Source organism: Delphinapterus leucas, chromosome 20 (assembly GCF_059928025.1).
Source record: "Delphinapterus leucas isolate spDelLeu-1000000601 "Yukka" chromosome 20, BTC_Dleu_Yukka2, whole genome shotgun sequence".
Classification (NCBI taxonomy): Eukaryota; Metazoa; Chordata; class Mammalia; order Artiodactyla; family Monodontidae; genus Delphinapterus; species Delphinapterus leucas.
Window position 1 is genome coordinate 1,531,255 of NC_143148.1, and position 23,869 is coordinate 1,555,123.

The following is a 23,869-nucleotide window of genomic DNA, read 5'->3' on the forward strand; positions in this document are numbered from 1 at the left end:
GATCTAATTTCTCCGTGAACGATCAGGGAAGATACCAGGCGTAAAAAGGGAAAGTGAAGCTTAGAAAAACATGGAGAAGATTAGTTATAGATGCCGGGGTCTCCAGCACATGAACCTAAGATTTCTGGATGTGTACGGCAGATTTGGTGTGTAGGACTTTGAATTTGCAGTGTTATCATCTAGCCACTTTTGGCTGTCACACACCACCTCGTCACAACTAGAAAGAAGGAAGATGGATAAACATGATTGAACCCCACAAATGGCACCCCTGAATCAAGACGGGTGCTCTCTTTGGGCAAATTGTGACTCTAAGTTGTGATCCCAGGGTTTTTTAATTTTACTTTCTGTTTTGTTTTTGGGCCGCGCAGCTTGTGGGATCTTAGTTCCCCAACCAGGGATTGAACCTAGGCCCTCTGCAGTGAAAGCACCAAGTCATAACCACTGGACCGCCAGGGAATTCCCCCCCCCACCCAGGGTTGTTTTAAAGACTAAACTAATATGAGTTTACACAAGGAGGATGCGAATGTACTTAATGCCACTTATAAATAACAAAATGATAAATTTTATGTGATACATATTTTTAACCACAATTCAAAACAGAACACCCTCTCCCTGACTCAGACTAAGGGAGTTCCTGGGTCTATCAGAGTCATTGGCAGTGTGGAAAACCAGGGGTCAGCAAATAGAAATATTTTCTTCCTCTTGAGGTGAATAAAAATTTTAAAAGACAGTAGTTGTACATGCTATAATTCAAAAAGGAAAGGTAGGGGTTAATTTTAGCATTTAAAAGCATACACTGTCCACCTTTCAAAGTACTTACACTACAAATTATGTGTAATTTCTTGGGTCAAGCAGTGCTTGGAAACTTGCAGAGTAACTGAGCCTGTTGCCAAATCTTTTGTTGGTGTCCATGTCTGCAGACTGTGTGTGACCCAAATGAGGTTAAGATTGGGGTGGGTGGGAGAAGAATTTTGGAGTTTATGTCCATATTTAGTATGTGTAAGAGAGGAAAATGGTGTTCCCTCTAGAACCTTCTGAGTTTTTGGCTGTAACAAAAAGACGGATCAAGAAGAGAAAAACAGGGGCTTCCCTGGTGGCGCAGTGATTAAGAATCCGCCTGGCAATGCAGGGGACACGGGTTCGAGCCCTGGCCCGGGAAGATTCCCACATGCCGTGGAGCAACTAAGCCCGTGCGCCACACCTACTGAAGCTGAGCTGTAGAGCCCGCAAGCCACAACTACTGAGCCCACGTGCCACAACTACTGAAAATTGCGTGCCCAGAGCTTGTGCTACGCAACAAGAGAAGCCACAACCATGAGAAGCCTGCACACCGCAATTAAGAGTAGTCCCCGCTCACCGCAACTAGAGAAAGCCCTCGCACAGCAACGAAGACCCAACACAGCAATAACTAACTAACTAACTAAATAAATAAATTCATAAAAAATAAGAGAAAAACAAGCAATTTATGAATGAGTGCAGTGCACACCCTGTGGGAGAAACCTAAACTAGAAGTAACTCAAAATGGAGGCTCAGAACTCCAGTTTTTATAGCAACTTCAACAAAGAACAATAAAGTCATAGAGAAATGACAAGAGAGAGGAAAGCAATTTTAGGCTTCCACAGGGGGCAAACTGTCGGAAGGGAAATATATGGAGGGAAACTAATGGAGTAAGGTATTGTTTGCAGATTCCTCTGGTGCCATGTCTGGGTTGATAAGAATGTCTTCTTTCCTTCTTCTCTAGGGAAGATAACATCCACGTGGGAGTTCTATGTCCTGCTTTAAGGAAGAAAAAGAGTCAGAGTGTCCTTGCGCCTGCTGTTTCTTAAGTGCCTTGAACTCAAAATAATCAATGTAAGGACTTCCCTGGCGGTCCAGTTGTTAAGACTCCTCGCTTCCACTGCAGGGGGTGCGGGTTCGATCTCTGGTCAGGGAATTAAGATTCCACATGCCGCGCTGCATGGCCAGAAATATATTAAAAAAGAAAAAATCAATGTGCCAAATTGGGGTGACATATTTTGGTTCACCCCCTTCTCAGGGATAACTGTTCTCTCGTCACGATATAAAAATATAACATATGTTCACTGATGTGTGTCTGGGCCTTACAGCCTGGTCTAACGGCTCCACAGTGAGCATCTTCTACAGGCACAAGAGGCAAGTATGATATATTCACAGCACCCAGCACTGCCCCAGATTCTCCCGAGACCAGAGCCACCCAAACCATCCTGATCCTGATGTGCACCTTTGTCATTTTCTACTTGCTTTCTTTCATCTTGGTTCTTTGCATGGTGCTATTTGATAATCCAAGGGTATGTCTGATAAATACTGTTACATTTGTGGAGACATGTTTCCCCAATGTTTTCCCTTTGTGCTCATCAATAACAACAACTCTGTCTCCAGGCTCTATTTCCTCTGCTGGGGCAAAAGGTAATTTTCTCTAGATTTGTCACAAGACCAGATGGTTTCTGTTCTTTACAAAATATTCATATGTCCATTCATCCATTAGGTAAGGCTAAGCCTCTACTATGGGCCAAGTACTATTAGGTAATTCAATTACCTAAATTAGACCAGTAGCTCCAGCCCTCACAGGGATTGCGATATATTTCAATGATCTTAGGACACACATTTTTTTTCCTTCTAACAGCTCTAAAATTGGGAGGTATCATATACTGAATAGCATCTTATACTTGTGGCTGAGCAGTTGTGATATTGAGTTCATAGGCTTCATCCTAGTCCTAGTGCTTCAACTGAGTGTGGCAAATCACAGAAGTTGCTAAATCCTTCAGAATGTAAGCAATTTGAAAGTAACAAAGGACTCCATGACTGACTTCTGTATCATATAAAACTATCATTAAAGCACCTTATCACAGCACTTTTCTTTCTGAAATGGCTATAAAATAATGGTCTGTTTTACACTTGGTGGTATCTTAGCTTTGGTTTAAAAAAAAAAAAGATAGTTCAGCCAGGACACAGTCTTTAAGCATACATCTATACAAATTATTACACAACTTAAATTACTGTAAATGCTGGGAGATCAAGTTTAGGTGATTATGACAAAATACAACTACTGGACTTGACCTAGTCTGAAGGCTCAAGAAAAGATACCTTGAGAATGTATTTCTGTGTATGAAAAAAATATTCTGCAGTAATTTACTATATGTTGAGTTTTGGGAAGAATATTCCAGTGAGAGAGAGAAGTGCCTGTGAAGGGTTGGTGCTGGGAAGCTGTGTGAACACTCAGGAAAGACAGAAGGGGCTGAGACACAATAAAGGATACTTCATGTCCAGACTCTGAACTAAGGAGACAGAATAATTTGTAGAGGGACTTCCCTGGTGGTACAGTGGTTAGGACTCTGCACTTCCAGTGCAGGGGGCACGGGTTCGATCCCTGGTTGGGGAACTAAGGTCCCGCATGCTGTGCGGCACGACCGAAAAACAAACAAGCAAAAAGAAATAATTTGTGGAAATAATAACTTAGCTGACCCATAAATCCAATGTACGCAATTTATAAATTCGAAATCATTAGAAATTAAATCCTAGGTCTTATTAAACTACAATACTGTGATGACTTTTTTTTACATGGTGATAAAATCAGCAAGAAGATGTAATTCCATTTCACAAATAAAATTATTCAATCAATTTAATTTGTTCAAAAAGCCAAATTGATAAGGACATTATACAAATTTTAAAAATATATAATTTGTAAACATCTACATACACAAATCAAATGTCTAAAGCCTCTTCAAAGCAAATATCTGAGGCTCTCCTTCTTATCTAGTAACCTAAAAGTCAAGGCCATTATTCAAAGTCACAGTTCAACAATTTTTCCTTCAAAAACACCTTTCACCGAGATTTTATGTAGCAATATAAAGAGCAGAACCACACAACACTGTAAACTAACTGTACTTCAATAAAGGATAAATAGATAAATAAAAAGAAAGAGCCAAACCTCTGTAAAGCATTAGAAGATTAATGGTTATCTTTCTTTCATCCTATGTTAGGACAATTTTTTTTCCAGATATTATCAATAAGTACTTTTCACAAGTTTTTAAAATTTATTTATCATTTTTTTGGCTGCGTTGGGTCTTCGTTGTGCACAGGGCTCCTCTAGTTGCAGCGAGCAGGGGTTACTCTTCCTTGTGGTGTGCGGGCTTCTCATTGTGGTGGCTTCTCTTGTTGCAGAGCACGGGCTCTAGGCGCACAGACTTCAGTAGTTGTGGTGGGCTCAGTAGTTGTGGTTCGTGGGCTCTAGAGCGCAGGCTCAGTAGTTGTGGCACATGGGCTTAGTTGCTCCGTGGCATGAGGTATCTTCCCAGACCAGGGCTCGAACCCGTCTCCTGCATTGGCAGGCAGATTCTTAACCACTGTGCCACGAGGGAAGTCCCATTGTTTCCTTTTTAAATGAGTTTTGTTAACCTCCAAATCTATTTCATTCAGGTCTAGCAGACTTTTTCAAACCATGTTTTGCAACTCTTGGTTCAATCAAAAGATGGAGTGACTAATCCATGGAACTGTGTATGCACAGGAGAAAAATGAATGATTTAACAGACTTTTCTTTTCCCATCTGGAATCTGAGAAGTCTGACAATGTCAGAAATTTGAACACAACCAGGCTGAACATCCATTATCCAGGAATGTGTCTCCTTCACAAGGAAGTTGCAAACTCAAGGGACACTGAGGTATTTCAGCCAACTAAGAATACTGTAGAGGGAAGCAAAAGAATGGAAGAGAGGGCTACAAACAGGACAAAGGGGGACAGGGTTTAGGCGGATTCCCTAGTGAGGAAGTTTTAAGCTTATAAAGCCATAGTTCCCTAAGTGGGCACTGTAATACTTTAAATTTTCAAGACAAAAAAGAGATAAAAATCTGATTAACCAATGGCCCTCTCTCTATACTTCATATGAAGAGGATTCCAAATGCCATTTGGACTCTGACTGCCTCCCTGAATTTTTAGCGAAGGGTATTTTGTTAGGCAGATCTATGTCTATTACACTGTGTTTCAATCCACATCTATTACACTGTAATGTCAATTACACTGTGTTTCCCCGTGTGTGAAATACAAATTAAATATGAGGCTTAATTCTTCCTGTTGAAAATGGGGAGATTCTCCCTTGTCTTTTGTCAGAGCATTTAGCTTAGAGAACTTCTAAGCACTTCCTTATCTCTTTAAAATGCATCCATTTGAATACTAGATAGGACTTTTGTCAGTTGGGCTGTTTTGTTTTTCAGATTCATGACCCAGAATAGTCTTTCTTAAGAACCTAGGAGCCATTTCTTTAAAATGGAAACATCTTTAGACCCAGCTTCTTGAAATGCAAACAGCAAGGGAGCTAGCTCACCTATCTCCCGGTACCCGAGGGAGGGTAGGAGCCTAACCTCGGTGGGTTCTTTGTTCCAATTTGAAAAAACTTCCCAAAGTAGTTTGTCTTTCCTCTAGATAAAGCCAATTTGCTAACACAGATGGTCACCCCAATTACCAGGTATAGTTAGGATAAACTATCTGTGACAAATGATGCTGTCAACCAGAAAATGTTGAGGCAAAATCAAGCAGAAGCGTTTATTTGGGTCAAAGAATTACAACTCAGGATACACAGATTCGGGTAGCAACCCAAATAGTGTCCTACTAGGGAGTGAAAGTCGGGTTTTTAAAGACAAAAAGCGGAATGTCTACATAATTCAAAGTATTTTGATTGCTGCTGGTGGCAGAAAGCTAGTCTTGGCTAAGCATGTTTGGTTGCTAAAGGTGTCACTAAGCAAAAATGTTACTGGAGCAAGGTACTTTTGCAGAGTTCTTGAAACACTTGTGGTTTGGCCCATTCCAGGTCACGTTTCACCTGGTGAGGACGTGCGTAAGACCCACTTCTTTAATGGCCTCTCAGCTCCGTTTAAAAACCCCTTGACATAAACGACTCCATTTTATTTCATCTTTCACAATGCTGTCAAGTCCTGTTACTTGAAGACTAGTTATATTTATCTTGAAAACATGTAAATAATGGGTTCTATGTGCTTGTCTATATAAGGGAGGCTTTTTTGGTTATTTTTCTGTCTTTGCAATTTCTTAGCAGATGGCTTTGGCTGCACATCACATCCTGCTTTAATTCTAACCCAATAATGTGGTATAATGAGAAATTTAATTGGCCTTTGTCCCCAGATCCTGGCAGAGCTTCTAAAACCCTTGGAATTTCCTGAGTGACAGGAATATCTTTTGTCACTCATAACAGGTCCCTTCTGTTGTTGTAGTTGCAGCACGTGGGCTCTCTAGGTGTGGCTTGCATGCTCAAGTAGTTGTGGCATGTGGGCTTAGTTGCCCCACGGCATGTGGGAATCTTAGTTCCCTGACCAGGAATTGAACCCGTGTGCCCTGCATTGGAAGGCAGATTCTTTTTTAATTTACTTATTTTTGGCTGCGTTGGGTCTTTGTTGCTGCATGCAGGCTTTCTCTAGTTGCGGCGAGTGGGGGCTACTCTTCATTGCTGCGCACGGGCTTCTCATTACAGTGGCTTCTTTTGCTGCAGAGCAAGGGCTCTAGGCACACAGGCTCAGTAGTTGTGGCTCGCGGGCTCTAGAGCCCAGGCTCAGTAGTTGCGGTGCACAGGCTTAGTTGCTCCGCAGCATGTGGGATCTTCCTGGACCAGTGCTCGAACCTGTGTCCCCTGCATTGGCAGGCGGATTCGTAACCACTGCACCACCAGAGAAGCCCAGAAGGCGGATTCTTAACTACTGGACCACCAGGGAAGTCCCAAGAGGTCCCTTTTGAGCACAACTGAATTTATGCTTCAAGAGGTGATTTAGGTTGGGGGTCCTAAATAGCCCCACCCACTGACCTCCAGGAAGGGGGTGTGAGGAGAGAGCTGGAGTTTAAAGCTCTATACAAACTCTTGAACAAGATTTAAGGAGCTTCCAAGTCTCTAAACGTACTGGGAGGGTGACAGACTTCAGTTCCATGAGGACAGACACTCTTGTGCTCCAGATCCTTCCAGAACTCGCCCTATATAATTCTTCATCTGCCTATTAAATTTAAGTACATGTTTCCCTGAGTTCTGTGAGCTGCTCTAGCAAAATAATCAAACTCCAGGAGGGGGTCATGGGAACCTCTGATTTATAGCCAGTCTCTCAGAAGCAGAGGTAACAACCTGGACTTTTGAAAGATATCTGAAGTGGAGGAAGACTTGTGGGGCTGAGTCCTTCACCTGTGGGATCTCATGCTACCTCCAGGGAGATAATGTCAGAATTGATTGCTTGGTGAGGTTAGAAAACACACACTGCAAACAATGAAAGTGTTTTCTGTCTCTACCACCTTTTTGGACAGGATCTGTGGGTTGGGAGATTTTGTTTTTATTTCCCCAACATTCACCATCACAATCTATCTGCTGGGATGAAATCTCAATCACTCATCTCATCAATATCTTGTGTACAGGAAATACGAGGAAAGGGTGATCATTAAACAGTATCAGAGGTTCAACAAACTACACCTAGAAAATGACAAATAACTCAGCAACTTCAACAAATAAATAATAAGAATAAAAAAGGTAGATGGAACTTATAGGTGAAGAGACTTATGAGACAGTTTCTGAAAGCCATAATACATTTTGGATCCTAACTGTGATTAATCTGACTTAGGAAACACAAAACTCTTGAGATAATTGAGCAGTGAAAACATATTTATCATATTTTAAAATATTTTTTGTGTGGTAACTATTGGGGTTATGAAATAGCCCTCACATTAAAAACATGCATTCTCAAGAAGTTATGCATTCAATGATGTAATGTCTGAGATCATAAATTAAACAATCCACTAGTGTATGTGAAGATGGACAAAACAAGAATGGCCATTAAATGATAAATAATGGTGGAAGATTGAGGAAGCCTTCATTTGGTGTCATGATAGTTTTTCCCATTTCTGTATATATTTGAAAATAGCTGTAACAAAAGATAGAATGTGTCTTAGTTTGTTCTGGCTGTTATAACAAAATATCACTGCCTGGATGTTTTATAAACAATAGATAATTATTTCTCACAGTACTGAGACTGGAAGTCAGAGATCAAGGTGCTTAGCATGGTCAGGTGAGGGTCCTCTTCAATGTTGCTGATTTTTTGCTCTGTCCTCACAAGGTGTAAGGGGTTAGGGATCCTCTGGGGCCTCTATTATGAGCCACTAATCCATTCATGAGGGATCCACTCTCATGATTTAAGCAGCTCCAAAAAGCCCAGCCTCCAAATACCATCACCTATGTGGCTTAGGATTTCAACATATGAATTTGAAGGGAACACAAACATTCAGGTCATAGCAGTGCCAGTGTATCAGAAATTTAATCCGTTCAGAAGGATGAAATAAAAAGGGTAGGAAGGTACCTCTGGTTTCCGGTCAAGGATATAAAAAGCTGGCATTTGCCACTCTATCCTAACAAGCAAAAGCCTAAACAGACTGAAAAAATAAACTCTTCTTAGATTCCTAAATGAAGTGTGGTCACAGGGCAAACCACTGTCCCCAAATTGGAGAGATTGAAAGGGTAACACAGAGAATCACAAGTTACTGAAGCAGAAACCCACAAGCTGAAATCACTGTGGTAACCAATGCCAGGACAGGGAAACCGGAACTGTAATTGACAAATTCCTCTCAGTAGGGACAAATCTGAGAGAGAAGAACTCCAGGGGAGCCCAGTCATGGGGAAGAAAACCCACACTTCTGTTGAGTTTTATCTCCTAGAGTTCTACCTGTTTCTCGCAGTGAATATCCGAGAAAAATCCTGTCATACTCCCAGCAGGGAGAAAGGAAAAGGAACCATTTTCAAATATGCCAAAGCATTCTGTTCTTTATGCAAAGTCTGCTCCAGGAGAAAATTTTAAAACAGAGCCTTAGGTTTTATCAGAGCCTAAATGACTGGGGGGAAGGAAAATACCCAACTCGAGCCCACTCTAGCCATCCTGTTTCCACCTAAGATAGAGGAGAGACTGAATAGGCACATGTGAAGTTCACAGTCCAGTAGGAGAACCTCACTAAAACACTGGGACCTACATTATGTGTCAAGTTAAAATATTTTTTTACAGAAAACTTAAAACCACAAACAAAACGTCCAAAGTTTGGAAATTTTTAAGAAAACATTTCTAGAGACCTAATAGGTTAAAGAGGAAGTTATAATGCAAAAAGAAAAAGAAATATTGAGTCCTAATCATAGGACTATAGAACACTTCCCCTCTCCCCACACCTTAAAATCACTTAAAAGACCTATTTACAGCAGTTCCTTTTACTGAGCACATGATACTTAGCTATCAAGAAAAAACTGTAAGGCATAATAAAAATGTTTTTAAAAGTTTGAAGAGAAAAAAGAAAAAGAAAGTTTGAAGAGACAGAGCAAGTATCAGAAACAAACTCAGACAAGTCAGAGATGTGGACTTAAGAGACCAGGAATTCAAAACAATTATGATTAATATGCTTAGTGCTCTATTGGATAAAGTAGACAGCATGCAAGAACAGACAAGCAATGTAAACTGAGATGGAAATTCTAAAACAGAACCAAAGAGAAATGCTAGTGAGCAAAAATTCTGTAACAAAAATGAGGAATGCTTTTGATGAGCTTAATTCGTAGACTGGACGCAGCTAAGAAAAGAATCTGACCTGAGGATATCTCAATAGAAACCCCCAAAACGGGGAGGGGTGAGGATTGAAAAACAAAACAGAATACTCAAGAACTGTTAGACAACTACAAAAGCTATAAATTATGAGTAACAGGAATAACAGAAAAAGATAAAGATAAAGCAACAGAAGAAATTGAATCAGTAATTAACAATCTCCCCTAACAGAGTACACCATACTGAAATGGGTTCACTGGTGTATTCTAGTGAACATTTAAGAAAGAAATTATACCAATTCTCTACTACCTGTTTCAGGGGCTAGAAGCAGAGGGAATAATTCCTAACTCATTTTCAGAGACTAGCATTACCCTAATACCAAAACAAAAGACATTACAAGAAAATTTCAGACCAATATTGCTCATGAACATTGATGCAAAAATCCTCAACAATGAACTACCACTACACATCTATTAGAATCCAAAATCTAGAACACTGAAAACACCAAATGCTGGTGAGGATGTGTAACGACAGAAACTCTCATTCATTGCTGGTGAGAATAGTGCAGACACTTTGGAAGAGACATAGAAAACAAACATACTCTTATCAGCAATTTTGCTCCTTGGTATGTACCCAAAGGAGTCGAAAACTTATGTTCACACAAAAACCTGTACATAATTATTTATAGTAGCTTTATTCATATTGCCAAAACTTGGAAACAACTAAGATGTCTCCTTCAGTAGGTGAATGTATAAATGGTGGCATATCCAGACAATGGAATATCATTCAGTTTTAAAAAAGAAATGTACTATCAGGACATAAGAAGACATGGAGGAACCTTAAGTGCTTGTTACTAAGTGAAAACAGCCAATCTGAAAAAGCTATATACCGTATGATTCCAACTACATGGCATTCTGGAAAAGGCAAAACTATGGAGATAGTAAAAAAGATCAGTGGTTCCCAGGTAATGTGGGGACAAAGCAGGGATCAATACAGAGAATAGAGGAATTTTAGGGCAGTGAATCTACTCTGTGTGACACTATAGTGATGCAACATACCATTATAAATTTGTTCAAACTCAGAACATACACCACCAGCAGTAAATCCTAATATGAACTATATAGACTCTGGGTGATAAAAATGTATCAATGTAGGTTCATCGATTATAAGATTATAACAAAAGTACCACTCTGGTAGGGGATGGTGATAATGAAGGAGGTGATGAATGTGTAGGGGCAGGGCACCTTCCTCTTAATTTTGTTATGAACCTAAAACTGCTCTTAAAAAATAAAGTCTTTAAGTAAAAAAGTTAAAAATGTAAATATGAAACAAAACAAAACATTGGACCAAAGGGTTACTAAACCTGGGTTTACTTCCAATCCTGCTACTAACTAGCTGTGCAAGTCACTCACTTCCCCTTCCTGGGCCCTAATTTACTTATCTGCGAAAGAAGAAAAATTGGTCTCATGACATCTAAGGTTTTTTCCTGTTCTAAATTTCTATGGATAATGCTAATTGTTTCTATTTTAAAGTTACAAACACCCTCAAAACCTATGTAGGGTCTTCCCTGGTGGCGCAGTGGTTGAGTCTGCCTGCTGATGCAGGGGACACGGGGTCGTGCCCCAGTCCAGAAAGATCCCACATGCCGTGGAGCGGCTGGGCCCGTGAGCCATGGCCACTGAGCCTGTGCGTCTGGAGCCTGTGCTCCGCAACGGGAGAGGCCACAACAGTTAGAGGCCCGCGTACCACAAAAAAACAAAACAAAACAAAACAAAAACCTATGTAGGATTTTCTATATCAGATCAAATAAAATGGAATATGGCCACACAGACACACATACAAAAATATCTATGAAAATGAAAACAAAAAGATTAGGGAGTGACAAGTTTTGAAGATTTGTTTTTTAAACAGTTTAGTTCAGACATGATTGACTTAAACTGCTCATATTTAAAATATCCACTTAGAGTATCAAAACTAAAAGTTTCCTCCTGGCCTTTTAAATTTATCCTTCTCACCATATGAAATTACCCTACCTGCACATACTCTACCCTTTGTAATGGCTATTTTCAAATATATTCCAGAATGGAAAAGACTAGTAAGAAGTAATGATTCTGTCATTATTTATTATTTCATGGTTGTTCTTATTCTCTATATCACAATGCACTTAGTGGTTTATTTATAATCGCAGACATCATGTCAATTCACATATAACCCCTTCAGGATGTGTTTCTAAAATGTAAAGGCCCTTATATAACTCCAATAACTTTGTTGCAAAAAATCAAAATACTTAAAATTATGATAAACTGTTGTAAGTGCTGAATTTTGTCAACTGTATTATTTGATGCAGATTGATTGCAATCTGGATACAAAATTTATCTTAGGCAATAATTAGGTGTGTCTTGCATGTTTTTTAACCTCTATGTACCACTTACCATTTTTTAGTTCATATTATTCACTTGATGAAGCTGCTAAGCCATTTGTTCATTAGAATTTGCCACAATCTAAATTTGGTTTATTGAGTCTTTCAAAATGTTTAACATGCTCACTCTTCTTCCATATTTCCTGTACACAAGCTATGCTCAACATCATGAAATAGCAGGGAAATGCAACTAAAACCACAGTGACATAATGCTATATATTTACTAAAAAAGTCAAAATTTTAAAAGCTAACCATATCCACTTTAGCAAGAATATGGGAGAACTGGAACTCTCATACACTGCTAATAGGCATACAAAAGGAAACAATCATTTTAGAGGACAATTTGGTGTTTCTTAAAAAGTTTTATAGGGCCTTCCCTGGTGGTACAGTGGTTAAGAATCCACCTGCCAATGCAGGGGACACAGGTTTGAGCTCTGGTCCGGGAAGATCCCACATGCCACAGAGCAACTAAGCCCATGTGCCACAACTACTGGGCCTGCGCTCTAAAGCCAGTGAGCCACAACTACTGAGCCCATGTGCCGCAGCTACTGAAGCCCACGTGCCCTAGAGCCTGTGCTCTGCAACAAAGGGAAGCCACCGCAATGAGAAGTCCCCTCACCGCAAGGAAGAGTAGCCCCTACTCGCTGCAACTAGAGAAAGCCTGCGCAGCAACGAAAGCCAAATGAAGCCAAAGAAAATAAATAAAATAAATTTTAAAAGTTATATATTACCTACACTATGATTCAGGTATTGCATTTTGATGTGTTAACACAAGAGAAAGGAAATATGTCAATACGAAGAACTGTATCCAATTTGTGTACCACTTTTATTTGCAATAGCCAAAACTGGAAACAATTAGAACATCCATAAACAGATGAATAAATAAATAAATAGTGCAATAACAATCCAACACACTTTTCAATAACATAAAAAGGATGAACTACTCATGTAAGCACCATGAACTGCAAAATAAATATGCCACGTGAGGGGACCCAAGGAAAAAAAAGAAAAGACTTTATGACTTCAATCATATAAAATTCTAGAAAATGCAAACTAATTTGTTATAACGAAAAGCAAATCAATGGCTGCTTGGAGGACAAAGAGGTTATTAAAGGATTATTAAAGGTAAGTATGGAGGTGACAGAAACGTTTATTATAATGATTGATGGTTTCACGGATTTATATAGATATCAAAATTTATCAAATTTTATAGTTTAAATATAGATATTTACTGCATATAATTTATACCTTATTAAAACTTTAAAAATATGATTCAACTTAAAATTCTGGATTTCCTACTCTAGAAAATCAGTTTTGCCAACCATACTGACTCAATGGGCAGGTTCAGCACTTGCCTCAGGGGCAGCAAAAATAAGTGAGAAATTTTTGAAGTGGAAACAAAGACTATTTCCACTTCATTCAACAGGGATACTGGATGGGTCAAAAATACCATATCACTAGACTAAGAATCTTTCTTCTCTCTATCCTTGTTTTCCTGTTTGCACAGCAATGGCCTTAGATGAACAGCCCAGAGAAGCCACAGGAATCCACAAAACGTTTTTTTTTTTTTTTGGTACGCGGGCCTCTCACAGCTGTGGCCTCTCCTGTTGCGGAGCACAGGCTCTGGACGCACAGGCCCAGCGGCCATGGCTCACGGGCCCAGCCACTCCGCAGCATGTGGGATCCTCCTGGACCGGGACACGAACCTGCGTCCCCTGCATCAGCAGACGGACTCCCAACCACTGCGCCACCAAGGAAGCCCCACAAAAAGTTTTGATTATTTTCTCTGACAAGGCCTTCAGCTACACAGGATATACAGTTCTGGACGTCCTGAGAATTCCTGTACCTGCTCATCCTTCACAACCATAGTGACTAAACATCGTGAGTGACCTTTTAAAAGAGGCACATTCTAACCATTATGTTGTAGTCTCCTCCACTCTCTATTAATCCAGTGTTTCTGTAACAATTATCACTTCCCTGGCCCTTTAATCTTAAAATCATTGATGTTACCCTACAGAATTCAGGACATCAGGGCACATAGCTCTGCTGCTGGACCTGGGGAACAGATTTCCCTCAACAGTGCTGAGCACGATGAAATGTCGCCTGTGAACAAGAGAATAAGTTTATGTTGCTCTCAAAAGCACTAAAGGTTGTCACAGCAACCAGAAACAGCCCCCTCCTCAGTTTGAACTCTGAACCTACAAAACATCATGGTATGTCATCTAAAAATTAACACCACAAAGCCCTGCAGTCTTTCCTTGAAGGTTTTGAGCAGCAATGCAACCTAGGCCAAAACTGGAGAGGCATATTCTGTCATCATACTGTCCCTGCTGAGGCACACAGTTTGGGATCCTGACCAGAGCAGTTCATCTCAAGCCAACAAACCCAGTTTACAACAAACCACCCCATACAGTGAACAGAACCCCTAAGATTAATGGTGTCTTAAACAATAAGACCTTTATTATTATACAAACAAGAGCAATGGGAGGCAGACTGTTCCCCAGGCTAGTGACTTGGAGGCTGGAAAATCCCATCACTAGAGTCTCATGAGATCAATAATATTACTGAAAAATGTAGTCCATCTTTTCAAATCACCAACGGAGTCCTCTAGGCCAAAACTGGGTAAGGCCCATGATTTAACTCATAAGGGAGGAAAAAAACCTGGGAAAGACTAAGTGTTCAAGCTACTCATGAATCATCCCGCAAGTGGGAGAGCACTGGGGTTTCCTTCCCTGAACACACTAGCTTGGGTGAATGTTGCACACTATGGGCATCTGCCAGGTGGTTAGAGGTGAAATGACTTCTACTACAGAACTGGCGGTGACATAAATCTGGCAAGGGCCCTGGACAGGTTAAAAAGTGCAATGCAGCTCCCACATACCTGGAATTTAAGTAGATGTTTGGATGTATCTGGTTCAATACAGGCAAATGGCATCTTCATAAGGGATCTCCTCCTGTGTTGTTGCACTGAACAAAGAAATCATATATACCTGCACAATGAAGGTAGTTCTCCCATTTGAAATCTGTGGTATCCCATGAGGTATGTTCTTCAGCGGAAGGCTTTCTCACACTCACTGAATTTATAAGTTATAAGGCCTTTCTCCACTGTGAATTCTCTGGAGTGTACTGAGGCTAGACTTTGGCCAAAGGATTTTCCCCATCTGCCATACTCATAAGGCTTTGCTCCAATGTGACACTATGGTGTTTTAGGAGTCTGGAGATGAATTTCCCACATTCAAATGCACATAAAGCCTTTCTCCAATATGAACACTCTAGTGGTCACTGAAGTTGGGCCTATGGGTAAAAGATTTCCCACATTCACTGCACTCATCAGGCCTTTAACCAGTGTGAACTCTTCGGTGTTTAATGAGGCTGGAGCTATGGCTAAAAGATTTCCCACATTCGCTGCACTCATAAGGCTTTTCTCCAGTGTGAATTCTCCTGTGTTTAATGAGGCTGGAGTTTTGAGTAAAGGATTTCCCACATTCACTACACTCATAAGGCCTTGATCCAGTGTGAACTCTCTGGTGTTTCAAGAGACTGGAGCTGTAAGTAAAGAATTTCCCACATTCGCTGCACTCATAAGGCCTTTCTCCAGTGTGAACTCTCCGATGTTGCAGAAGTGCAGAGCTTTGGCTAAAAGATTTCCCACATTCGCTGCACTTATAAGGCCTTTCTCCACTATGAACTCTACGGTGTTCAATGAGGCTAGAGTTTTGAGTAAAGGATTTTCCGCATTCACTGCACTCATAGGGCCTTGATCCAGAGTGAACTCTCTGGTGTTTTATAAGACTGGAGTGGTAGGTAAAGAATTTCCCACACTCACTGCACTCATAAGGCCTTTCTCCAGTGTGAACACTCCGGTGTTGAAGGAGTGCAGAGCTTTCACTAAAGGATTTCCCACATTCACTACACTCATATGGCCTTTCCCCAGTATGAATTCTCCGATGTTTAATGAGGTTGGATTTGTTGCTAAATAATTTTCCACATTCGTCACACTCATGAGGCCTCGCTCCAGTGTGAACTCTCCGGTGTTGAATGAGGCTAGAGCTTTGCCTAAAGGTTTTCCCACATTCCCCACACTCATAAGGCTTTTCCCCAGTATGAACTCTCCAATGGTCATTGAGGCTGTAGCTTTTGCTAAAAGATTTCCCACATTCGCTGCACATGTAGCATTTTTCTCTAGTGGGAACTCTTTGGTGCTTAAAAAGCATGTGTTTGCAACTAAAGTCTTCAGTACATTCTCCAGAGTTATAATGAGTTTTCCCCCTGTGAAAGGCAGCTCCACACTCAGTTCCCCTGTTTGACTTCTCCCTCGTGTATGTGGACTCCCCATGGGAAAGGGACTTCCCTGACACAAAACATTTGCAGTCTTTCATAAATGAGGCTCTGTCCATGTTGCTTCTGAAGCATTTCTCGCCAATGTTCTGCTTTTGGTGCTGAAGTTTTGCACTGAAATACAACTGCTGCTCCCATGCCCCAATATCGTACAGTTTCTGCCTCTGTTGCTCAGTCAAGTGCAAAATGTCTCCCAAGTCCGGGCCGCATATCTCACAAAAATGGGCCTTTTGGGTGGACACACCTGCCTTGGGAGTACTGACCTGTGACATTCTATTTACAGAAATGCTCTGTTCAGAAGGTGCCTCTTCATCCTCTGCTCCATGACAACAACCTGAAAGCAAGTAATGCTGGTGAAGTGCACATTGACTTTGGTCGGAGGGGACAGCTACTACAAAAGTGTGTATAACAAACCTAGGAACCTGTCCATGGGATTGTTTGCAGGAGCAAGGAGTTGGTTGCAGTTGAGGATGGGGCTGCTTAGCACTACTGAGCTATAAAGATCACAGAATGGGAGAGGTCTCATGAGGTGAAGGACACAACCTTGTGGTGGACACAAAAAGAAGAGACAGGGTATGCAATTCCTTCTTCTACAAAGAACTTTGAAAAGGAACCTGTCTGCTGGGGACACATGAACACTGTATAAAAGGGTTGTGCCAAGACCCAAGAAAATACAACTATAGTAGGGCAGCTAGTCTTTAAGGACTGTTTAAGAATGTGTGCACACCTCATGAAACAATACATAGGGGGACTTCCCTGGTGGTCCAGTGGTAAAGAATTGCCTTTCAATGCAGGGGACCCAGGTTCTATTCCTGGTCGGGGAACTAAGATACCACATGCCACGGAGCAACAAAGCTCACACGCCACAACTACTGAGCTTGCGCGCCTCAATGAGAGAGAGGAAACCCACACGTCACAACTAGAGAGAAACCCATGTGCCGCCGCAACTAGAGAGAAGCCCGTGCGCCACAATGAAGACTTGACACAGCCAAAAATAAATAAATAAATAAATAAATTTTTTAAAGTTAAAAAAAAAAAGAATACATAGGGGCCAATGCAGAAAGCACTGCAGTTGGAGTAGTGAGAAAAACGGGTGAGAGAGGAGTCCAGAGATGTGAGGTTAACCTCAGGTTGGAAATTAAGAGTAGCAGTGACAATAGAGATGACGAATTGGCCAAGTGTCAAGAAAGGGGAAGGAAGACAGAAATGAAGTGTGGCCACTGGCATCAAAATTCTGGTCAAACACAGTAAGTTTCTGGCATGATTTGAATACGGCATTGTCATCATGCCCTCTATGTGCTACTATGCAGGACCAGGCTCCCTCTGAGTCATCTTGCTTGATTCATATACATACTGTGAACCTCTGTGGGCTCTCCAACCCAATCCCGCTCCCTCACTGATCAAATACATGGCACCTTGATGATACAAGAAGCAAGGGATTCGATATCCTATCATAACCATAATGGAAAATAAAGAATTTTTAAAAAAGAATAATAATAAAAAAAGAACTGTTAAGTCAACAGGGAAGATAATGTTGGGCATGCTAAAGGAAGGAGAGGGAAGTGCACAAACCTCAGCCCAACGAACCACAGCACCAACCCAGGGAACTAAGGAAGGAAGCAGTGCCCATGGTCCTGATGTGAGGACAGACTGCTCCTGGGGAAAAAAGGAAGGGCAGAGACTAGTTCAAGGCACAGAGGCAGGTTTGACAGCCTTACCCAAGGAAGTTGTAAGTGCCAAGTTCTCCAGCATCACGTTGTGGTACAGGCATCTCTGAGCATCATCAAGGAGATCCCATTCCTCCCAGGAGAAGTACACGGCCACATCCTCAAAGGTCACACTGCCCTGGCAAGATGGAGACAGATGAAACCACAAACAGCCCCTTTCTCAGGGACAACAATCCATGCCCCATGCCCACTCTCCTCCCAAGCTCTCCAACTCAGAGGAGAAACCAGGCCCTGGCACCATTGGTGTCACTGTCTTCAAACGGTCCCATTGATCACTGGAACCAGCCATCAACAAGAGGTGCGTTGGCAAGTAGGTATCTAAGCTGTGGACCTGGCATAGAGGGATCCACACACTCATGCCAGGCTATTCCACTGGTGTGGCCAAGGTCACAAAAGTCTCAATACCAGGGCCCTGGGGTCATCAAGCATACTCCCTCTTCAAGTACGCATAATCCTTGAGACTGGATCCCACAGCCCATGACTATGGTGGTCACCACCTCACTGTCCCACACCCCAGACTTCTAGACCTGTGTATTTAGCTGCTCACTTAATGCCTCCAATTAATGCTCTAGGAGACATCTCAGAAGCTCCTGATATCTCTGGGGAATATTACTCCTACTACCAACTTCCTCATCTCTGTTGATAGAGCTTCTATTCCCACACCTGCTAAAAAAACAAAACAAACAAACAAAAAAACAACCCTAGGAATATCCCTGAGTCCTGTTTTACTCCCTCATGGTTCACATCAGAAAATATAGTTGTCACTTTTAAAAACACACATCCAGAATCCAATCATACCTCCTAAACCATGACTCTGGTCCACTGACCCTCACCTGGATTATGGCAGTAGCCTCCATACCCATCTTCCTTACTCCTTCCTCTAACCCACAGTTTATACTTCATGCAACAGCCAGATGTAGCCAGTTAAGACGTTGGTAATACTACCTCCCTCCTCTGATTGAAACCTCCCATCAATCACCAAATTCTCAGCAGTCATTCCAGTCCTAATTACTGTCCCCTGATCTTTATTCCCACCTGAAAGAAAAGGGACTTTTCCTTTCCTGGAAATTCCCAGTTAGGTTTTACCTCAAGCATGTGCTACCAGTTTCTAGGATAACTTTTCACACCTGTTTACAATGGTTGCCAGAAACGGAAACACCTTCACATAACCCTGGCCTTAGGGTTTCTCCAGGGCTTCCAGACCCCAAAGTGGGGGCACGGCACTTACGAGTCGCAAGAAACCACAATCCAGAGAACATGTGGGTGGAGGTCAGGGACAGTGAGGGAATGGGGCACCCTCCACTTGGCTGTGTTGTTTCCAAAATGCGCCTCTGCAGCCGTGGGAAACGTGGAAAAAGCCAAGTCTTGAGGAATGAGTCTATGGCGGTGTTTGATGGGCTCAGACCTCCCTATACCCCTGCCTGACCCTGAAGACTGGGACTCAGGGTAGCTATTCAACCTCTGTTCCTCAGTGATCGGTTCTCCTTTTAACAGGTGTCCCTCCGCCTGTCACCCTTGCCCACGCCCCACCACCATCCCGGACACCGCGGCCTGGGCTGCAGGCACGTGAGCAAGCGCCCCGCATTCGGGGCTTTAGTCTGGCGCGGTGAGGGCCGGAGGACGAGCGTTTACCTGAGGCAGGTTCCTCAGCGCCGCCGCCGCCATCGGACTCTGGGCGGAGCGGGGCCGGGAGAGGCGGGACGCGGGGACGGCGGACCCTCTCCTGGGCCTGGCGCGGGGCCCCCGGGGGGCGTCGCCGAACTTCAGACCCGCCTCTATGCCGCGGAGACAGCCCCTCCTTTCGGACCTTCTCAATTCCGTCACCTCGAGATGGACCCACAATTCCCAAATCTCTCACACTGGTCAAACAAAACCAAGAGTAGCTAACATGGCCGCTGTGAAAAGGAAGCCAGAAGTTCCGCCCTGACATCATGCGGCCTCCTGTCTCTAAGCGTTCATTGGGTAGCGTTCCTGCCGCTCGATACTGAGCATTCTGGGTAATGTAGTCCCAACAGATCCACACACTGAGGAGACTGGACTTTCTGCTGGAAAGGACTAGCTTTGCCAGGAGGGGAGTTGGGAAGATATATCCAGGTGAGTTTCACCCCACCTTTAAAGGTATCGTGATCCTATGTTTGCCAAATGCTCTCTGCAGCTGATCACCCAAGTGTTTGGAGACATAGAGTTTCGTACTCGGTGAAGATTGGCATGCTCCCAGAAGCTAAAAATACTATTTCAGGGAATTCCCTGGAGGTCCAGTGATTAGGACTCTGGCTTTCACTGCTGACGGCACGGGTTCAATCCCTGGTGGGGAAACTAAAATCCCGCAAGCCGCGGGGCACGGCACGGGGGTGGGGGTGGGGTGGGGGAGGGTGGGGAAGAGAGATTCAAACAAACAATTTCAGATGCCCCCAAAGGCTACAAAACCAAACGAACATATTTTTATAGAATCAGACACAAAATGTGTTTGTTAGCGGAAGCTAATAAACACTATCTTATTTCAATTCAAATTCATGCACTCCAAAGCATAAAGTTAGTTTTCCAGTCTATGTACATTTGGTCAGGGGCAAGAGAGAAAATACTCCAGATCGTGTTCTGTCAAGGAAGACAGAGGAAGGATATTGGGCCACCCTCAATCAGGAGTACAAAAATAGATCTAACAGAGCCTCTCCTTGACTAAATTTTAGTCAAGCCCCTCTAAGCTTTTTCTCTTTATTTATTTTATTTTATTTTTTATTTTATTAGACCCAGTCTTTGGGCCTTGTCCTCAAGAGCAAGAATTCTGCTAAGTGGGTTTGGCAAGAATTTCCCATCCTAAATGTCTGATAGCCACTGATATCTGACGAAATTTCCTCATCCCTCACCATCACACAGGTAATAACTGATCACACTGACCTACACCTTCTGGAAGAATTGTTTAGGTCAGTTTAGGAAGAATTTCCCTGCTCTCTTAGTAATTTTTTATCCACTGACACCAACCCCCTTCCTCCTTGGCTACAAATCCCAACTTTTTTACAAGCGTCTGAGTAATTTTTCTTTAACAGATCAGTCTGTGGTTTCCAAAGAAAACATCTCTCCTGCCTTTAGAGTCAATTATTCTGTCTAATACATTGAACAACACTTTTAACCATTTAATATCTCTTACTTGATACGCTGACATATATTCAGTTCCTTTTAGGAATCTACCATCAATCTCAAAAAGAGGACAATGAGAAACATGCTACTTTTACTGTACAATGGCTGCAGTGTTCACAGTTGGAGGATGTATACAAAGGGTACTCTTGCCCTGGAGATACTGGGAGTATCTTAAATTTACAATTTCATTGCTGGGAAATGATTATCATTTCTTTTTTGATGCAGGGACTGTTTGCATGAAGAACTGATGTTATCTCAGAAAAATAGTTGTAAAATGCAAATTACAAATAGCTATTCATAATGTCTATGTAGTGATTCAAAGTAGTAGCAGAAATAGTTTTGATGAAACATCAGTGGATGATGGAAAAAGGTCAGGCCTCAGAGTTTTAGATGTGATGTCTGAGAAGACATAGAATTAAGCTGAGCCTATGACTACATGACTAGAATGGTCACTGTGAAGGTTTTATCTCCAAAATGTGACTCTTCTTCATTCTTTTTTTAAATACTACCATTACTCTTTTTTAAAAATTAATTAATTAATTTTTTGTCTGTGTTAGGTCTTCGTTGTTGTGCGTGGGCTTTCTCTAGTTGCGGTGAGCGGGGGCTAATCTTCGTTGCAGTGTGTGAGCTTCTCATTGCAGTGGCTTCTCTTTGTTTCGGAACACGGGCTCTAGGAGCATGGGCTTCAGTAGTTGCAGCATGCAGGCTCAGTAGTTGTGGTGCACGGGCTTAGTTGCTCCACGGCATATGGGGTCTTCCCGGACCAGGGATCAAACCTGTGTCCCCTGCACTGGCAGGTAGATTCTTAACCACTGCGCCACCAGGGAAGTCCTGACTCTTTTATTCTTGAAATTTTTGAGCAATACCAGCATGGAAGGAGAGAGTTAAAGGAGACATTCAGAATAACCAGAGTTGTAAAAATATACAGGGAAGCTGAGATGTCATATTTAGTCCCTGGTCTCACTAATGATCAATGAACAAACAGTTGGTTTTAGGTATTTACTGTAGGTACATGGGAGACATTGAGTCATAACAGAGACAAAAAACCCTGAATTCATAGGAATTACATTGTACTCAAGGAAGAAAGACCAGAAACAGAAAAGACTAATTGTATAATATGTTATAATGTGGCAGACAAATTGGGAGAAGAAGGCAAGGTGAGTATCCTGAGAAGTACAGTATGGAGTATAATATTACACAGCACAGAAAGGGAAATCTTTTTAATAAGAGGGCCTTTGAGAAAACACTTGAAGGACGTAAGAGATGAGCCCGCTGGGTACTTCTGCAATAAATTTTGGGGAGAAGAAGCAGGTGACCAGGTTGTTCAGTGGGTGGAGGCTTCACAGGTCTCCTCAGCAGTGCAGAGTGCAGGATACCAGCCCAGCTGGCCATTCCTCTCCTTTGCTCACTGCAGAGACACTCAGGGCATGTGGGTAGAAAGTCTTGGCTCTGCCTCTCAGAGCTTGAAAATTTCCACTATGTTGAACTGGGGCCTGAAACCAGGCATGCTCACCTTTCCTAGAACCCTGATTTTCAGAGTTTGATCCCAGGACCTTCACCATCAGTGTCACCAGGGGACTCATTAAAAATGCACATGGGGCTTCCCTGGTGGCGCAGTGGTTGAGAGTCCGCCTGCCGATGCAGGGGACACGGGTTCGTGCCCTGGTCCGGGAGGATGCCAAATATCGCGGAGCGGCTGGACCCGTGAGCCGTGGCCGCTGGGCCTGCGCGTCCGGAGCCTATGCTCCGCAACGGGAGAGGCCACAACAGTGAGAGACCCGCGTACCACAAAAAAAAGAGAAAAAAAATGCACATGCTCAATTCTGAACCCAGACCTGAATGAGGCACTCTGTGGGCCAGGCCAAAGAATTTGTGTTTTAACAAGCTTCCAAGTGATAATGATACATGCTCAAGAAATATGTATCATTCTGCTGTGTATTCTACAGAGACATATACCTGCATTTCTTGCAATTTACAGGTGTTCTGTCTAAATATGTAGGATTTTTTGGCTGAAGTTGGAAAAAAAACTGGATCAGTACATATTTGATTCCTAAAAAAAGAAAAGTATAAAATGTTTTGTAGTGTTTATGAAGATGTCTTACACCATATACAATTATAAAATAGAATGTCATAAGTGTCAGATAATTAAACCTCTTGGAGGAAAAACAAAGCTTGCAGTATAGGATCAGTTTAGGATTGCTTCTGCACATGGATTGCTATCTGTGTGTTATCTATATGTTAAAATATAGTCCTATACAAGCTGCTTTTCTTAGTAAAAATAAAGTCATATTTCATATAAAGATATGCACTTTGCTTTTCTCACTTAACTGTGTATCTTGGAGGACTTACCTGGTGGCACAGTGGTTAAGAATCCACCTGCCAATGCAGGGGACAAGGGTTCGAGCCCTGGTCTGGGATGATCCCACATGCCGCGGAGCAACTAAGCCCGTGTGCCACAACTACTGAGCCTGCTGTGCTCTAGAGCCTGTGAGCCACAACTAATGAACCCGCATGTCACAACTGAAGCCTGTGCGCCTAGAGCCCATGCTCCACAACGAGAAGCCACCACAATGAGAAGCCTGCTCACTGCAAGGAAGAGTAGCCCCCGCTCGCTGCAACTATAGAAAGCATGAGCGCAGCAACCAAGACCCAACGCAGCCAAAAGTAAATAAATTAAAAATTTT

At 42.3% G+C, this 23,869-nt stretch overlaps 1 protein-coding gene and 1 long non-coding RNA gene across 10 annotated transcripts; one reads left to right on the top strand and one right to left on the bottom strand.

Moving 5' to 3' along the window:
- The first annotated feature begins 1,743 nt into the window (after nucleotides 1–1,743).
- On the top strand, nucleotides 1,744–17,364 carry LOC149744533 (uncharacterized). The gene is made up of 2 exons (XR_016390820.1): nucleotides 1,744–1,851; nucleotides 13,493–17,364. It is a non-coding gene; the product is annotated as an uncharacterized LOC149744533 (long non-coding RNA).
- LOC111170050 (zinc finger protein 552-like) lies at nucleotides 3,620–23,753 on the bottom strand. 9 transcript variants are annotated; one of them, XR_016390804.1, is made up of 5 exons: nucleotides 19,683–23,753; nucleotides 18,042–18,168; nucleotides 16,587–16,657; nucleotides 14,867–14,952; nucleotides 3,620–4,508 (listed from the first exon to the last, which is right to left on the bottom strand). XR_016390804.1 is itself a non-coding variant. In XM_089901996.1 (5 exons), exons 1-4 carry the CDS (start codon nucleotides 19,713–19,715, stop codon nucleotides 14,901–14,903), a joined length of 306 nt encoding a protein of 101 aa, XP_089758122.1. In that variant the 5' UTR covers nucleotides 19,716–23,753; the 3' UTR covers nucleotides 3,620–4,508; nucleotides 14,867–14,900. The 9 variants fall into 9 exon arrangements, 6 of the variants coding, with proteins under 6 accessions (XP_089758122.1, XP_089758121.1, XP_089758120.1 ...); XR_016390803.1 differs by having other exon boundaries at nucleotides 3,620–4,697; XR_016390802.1 differs by having other exon boundaries at nucleotides 3,620–14,088.
- Nucleotides 23,754–23,869: the final 116 nt, after the last annotated feature.

Coding starts and splice junctions, on each gene's coding strand:
- LOC111170050 (XM_022564859.3), bottom strand. CDS start 19,715: ATGGCGGCGGCGGCGCTGAGGAACCTGCCTCAG. Junction 18,169..19,682: donor CGCTGAGGAACCTGCCTCAG/GTAAACGCTCGT, acceptor CCATCTTGCCAG/GGCAGTGTGACCTTTGAGGA. Junction 16,658..18,041: donor GGCACTTACAACTTCCTTGG/GTAAGGCTGTCA, acceptor ACTTGCTTTCAG/GTTGTTGTCATGGAGCAGAG.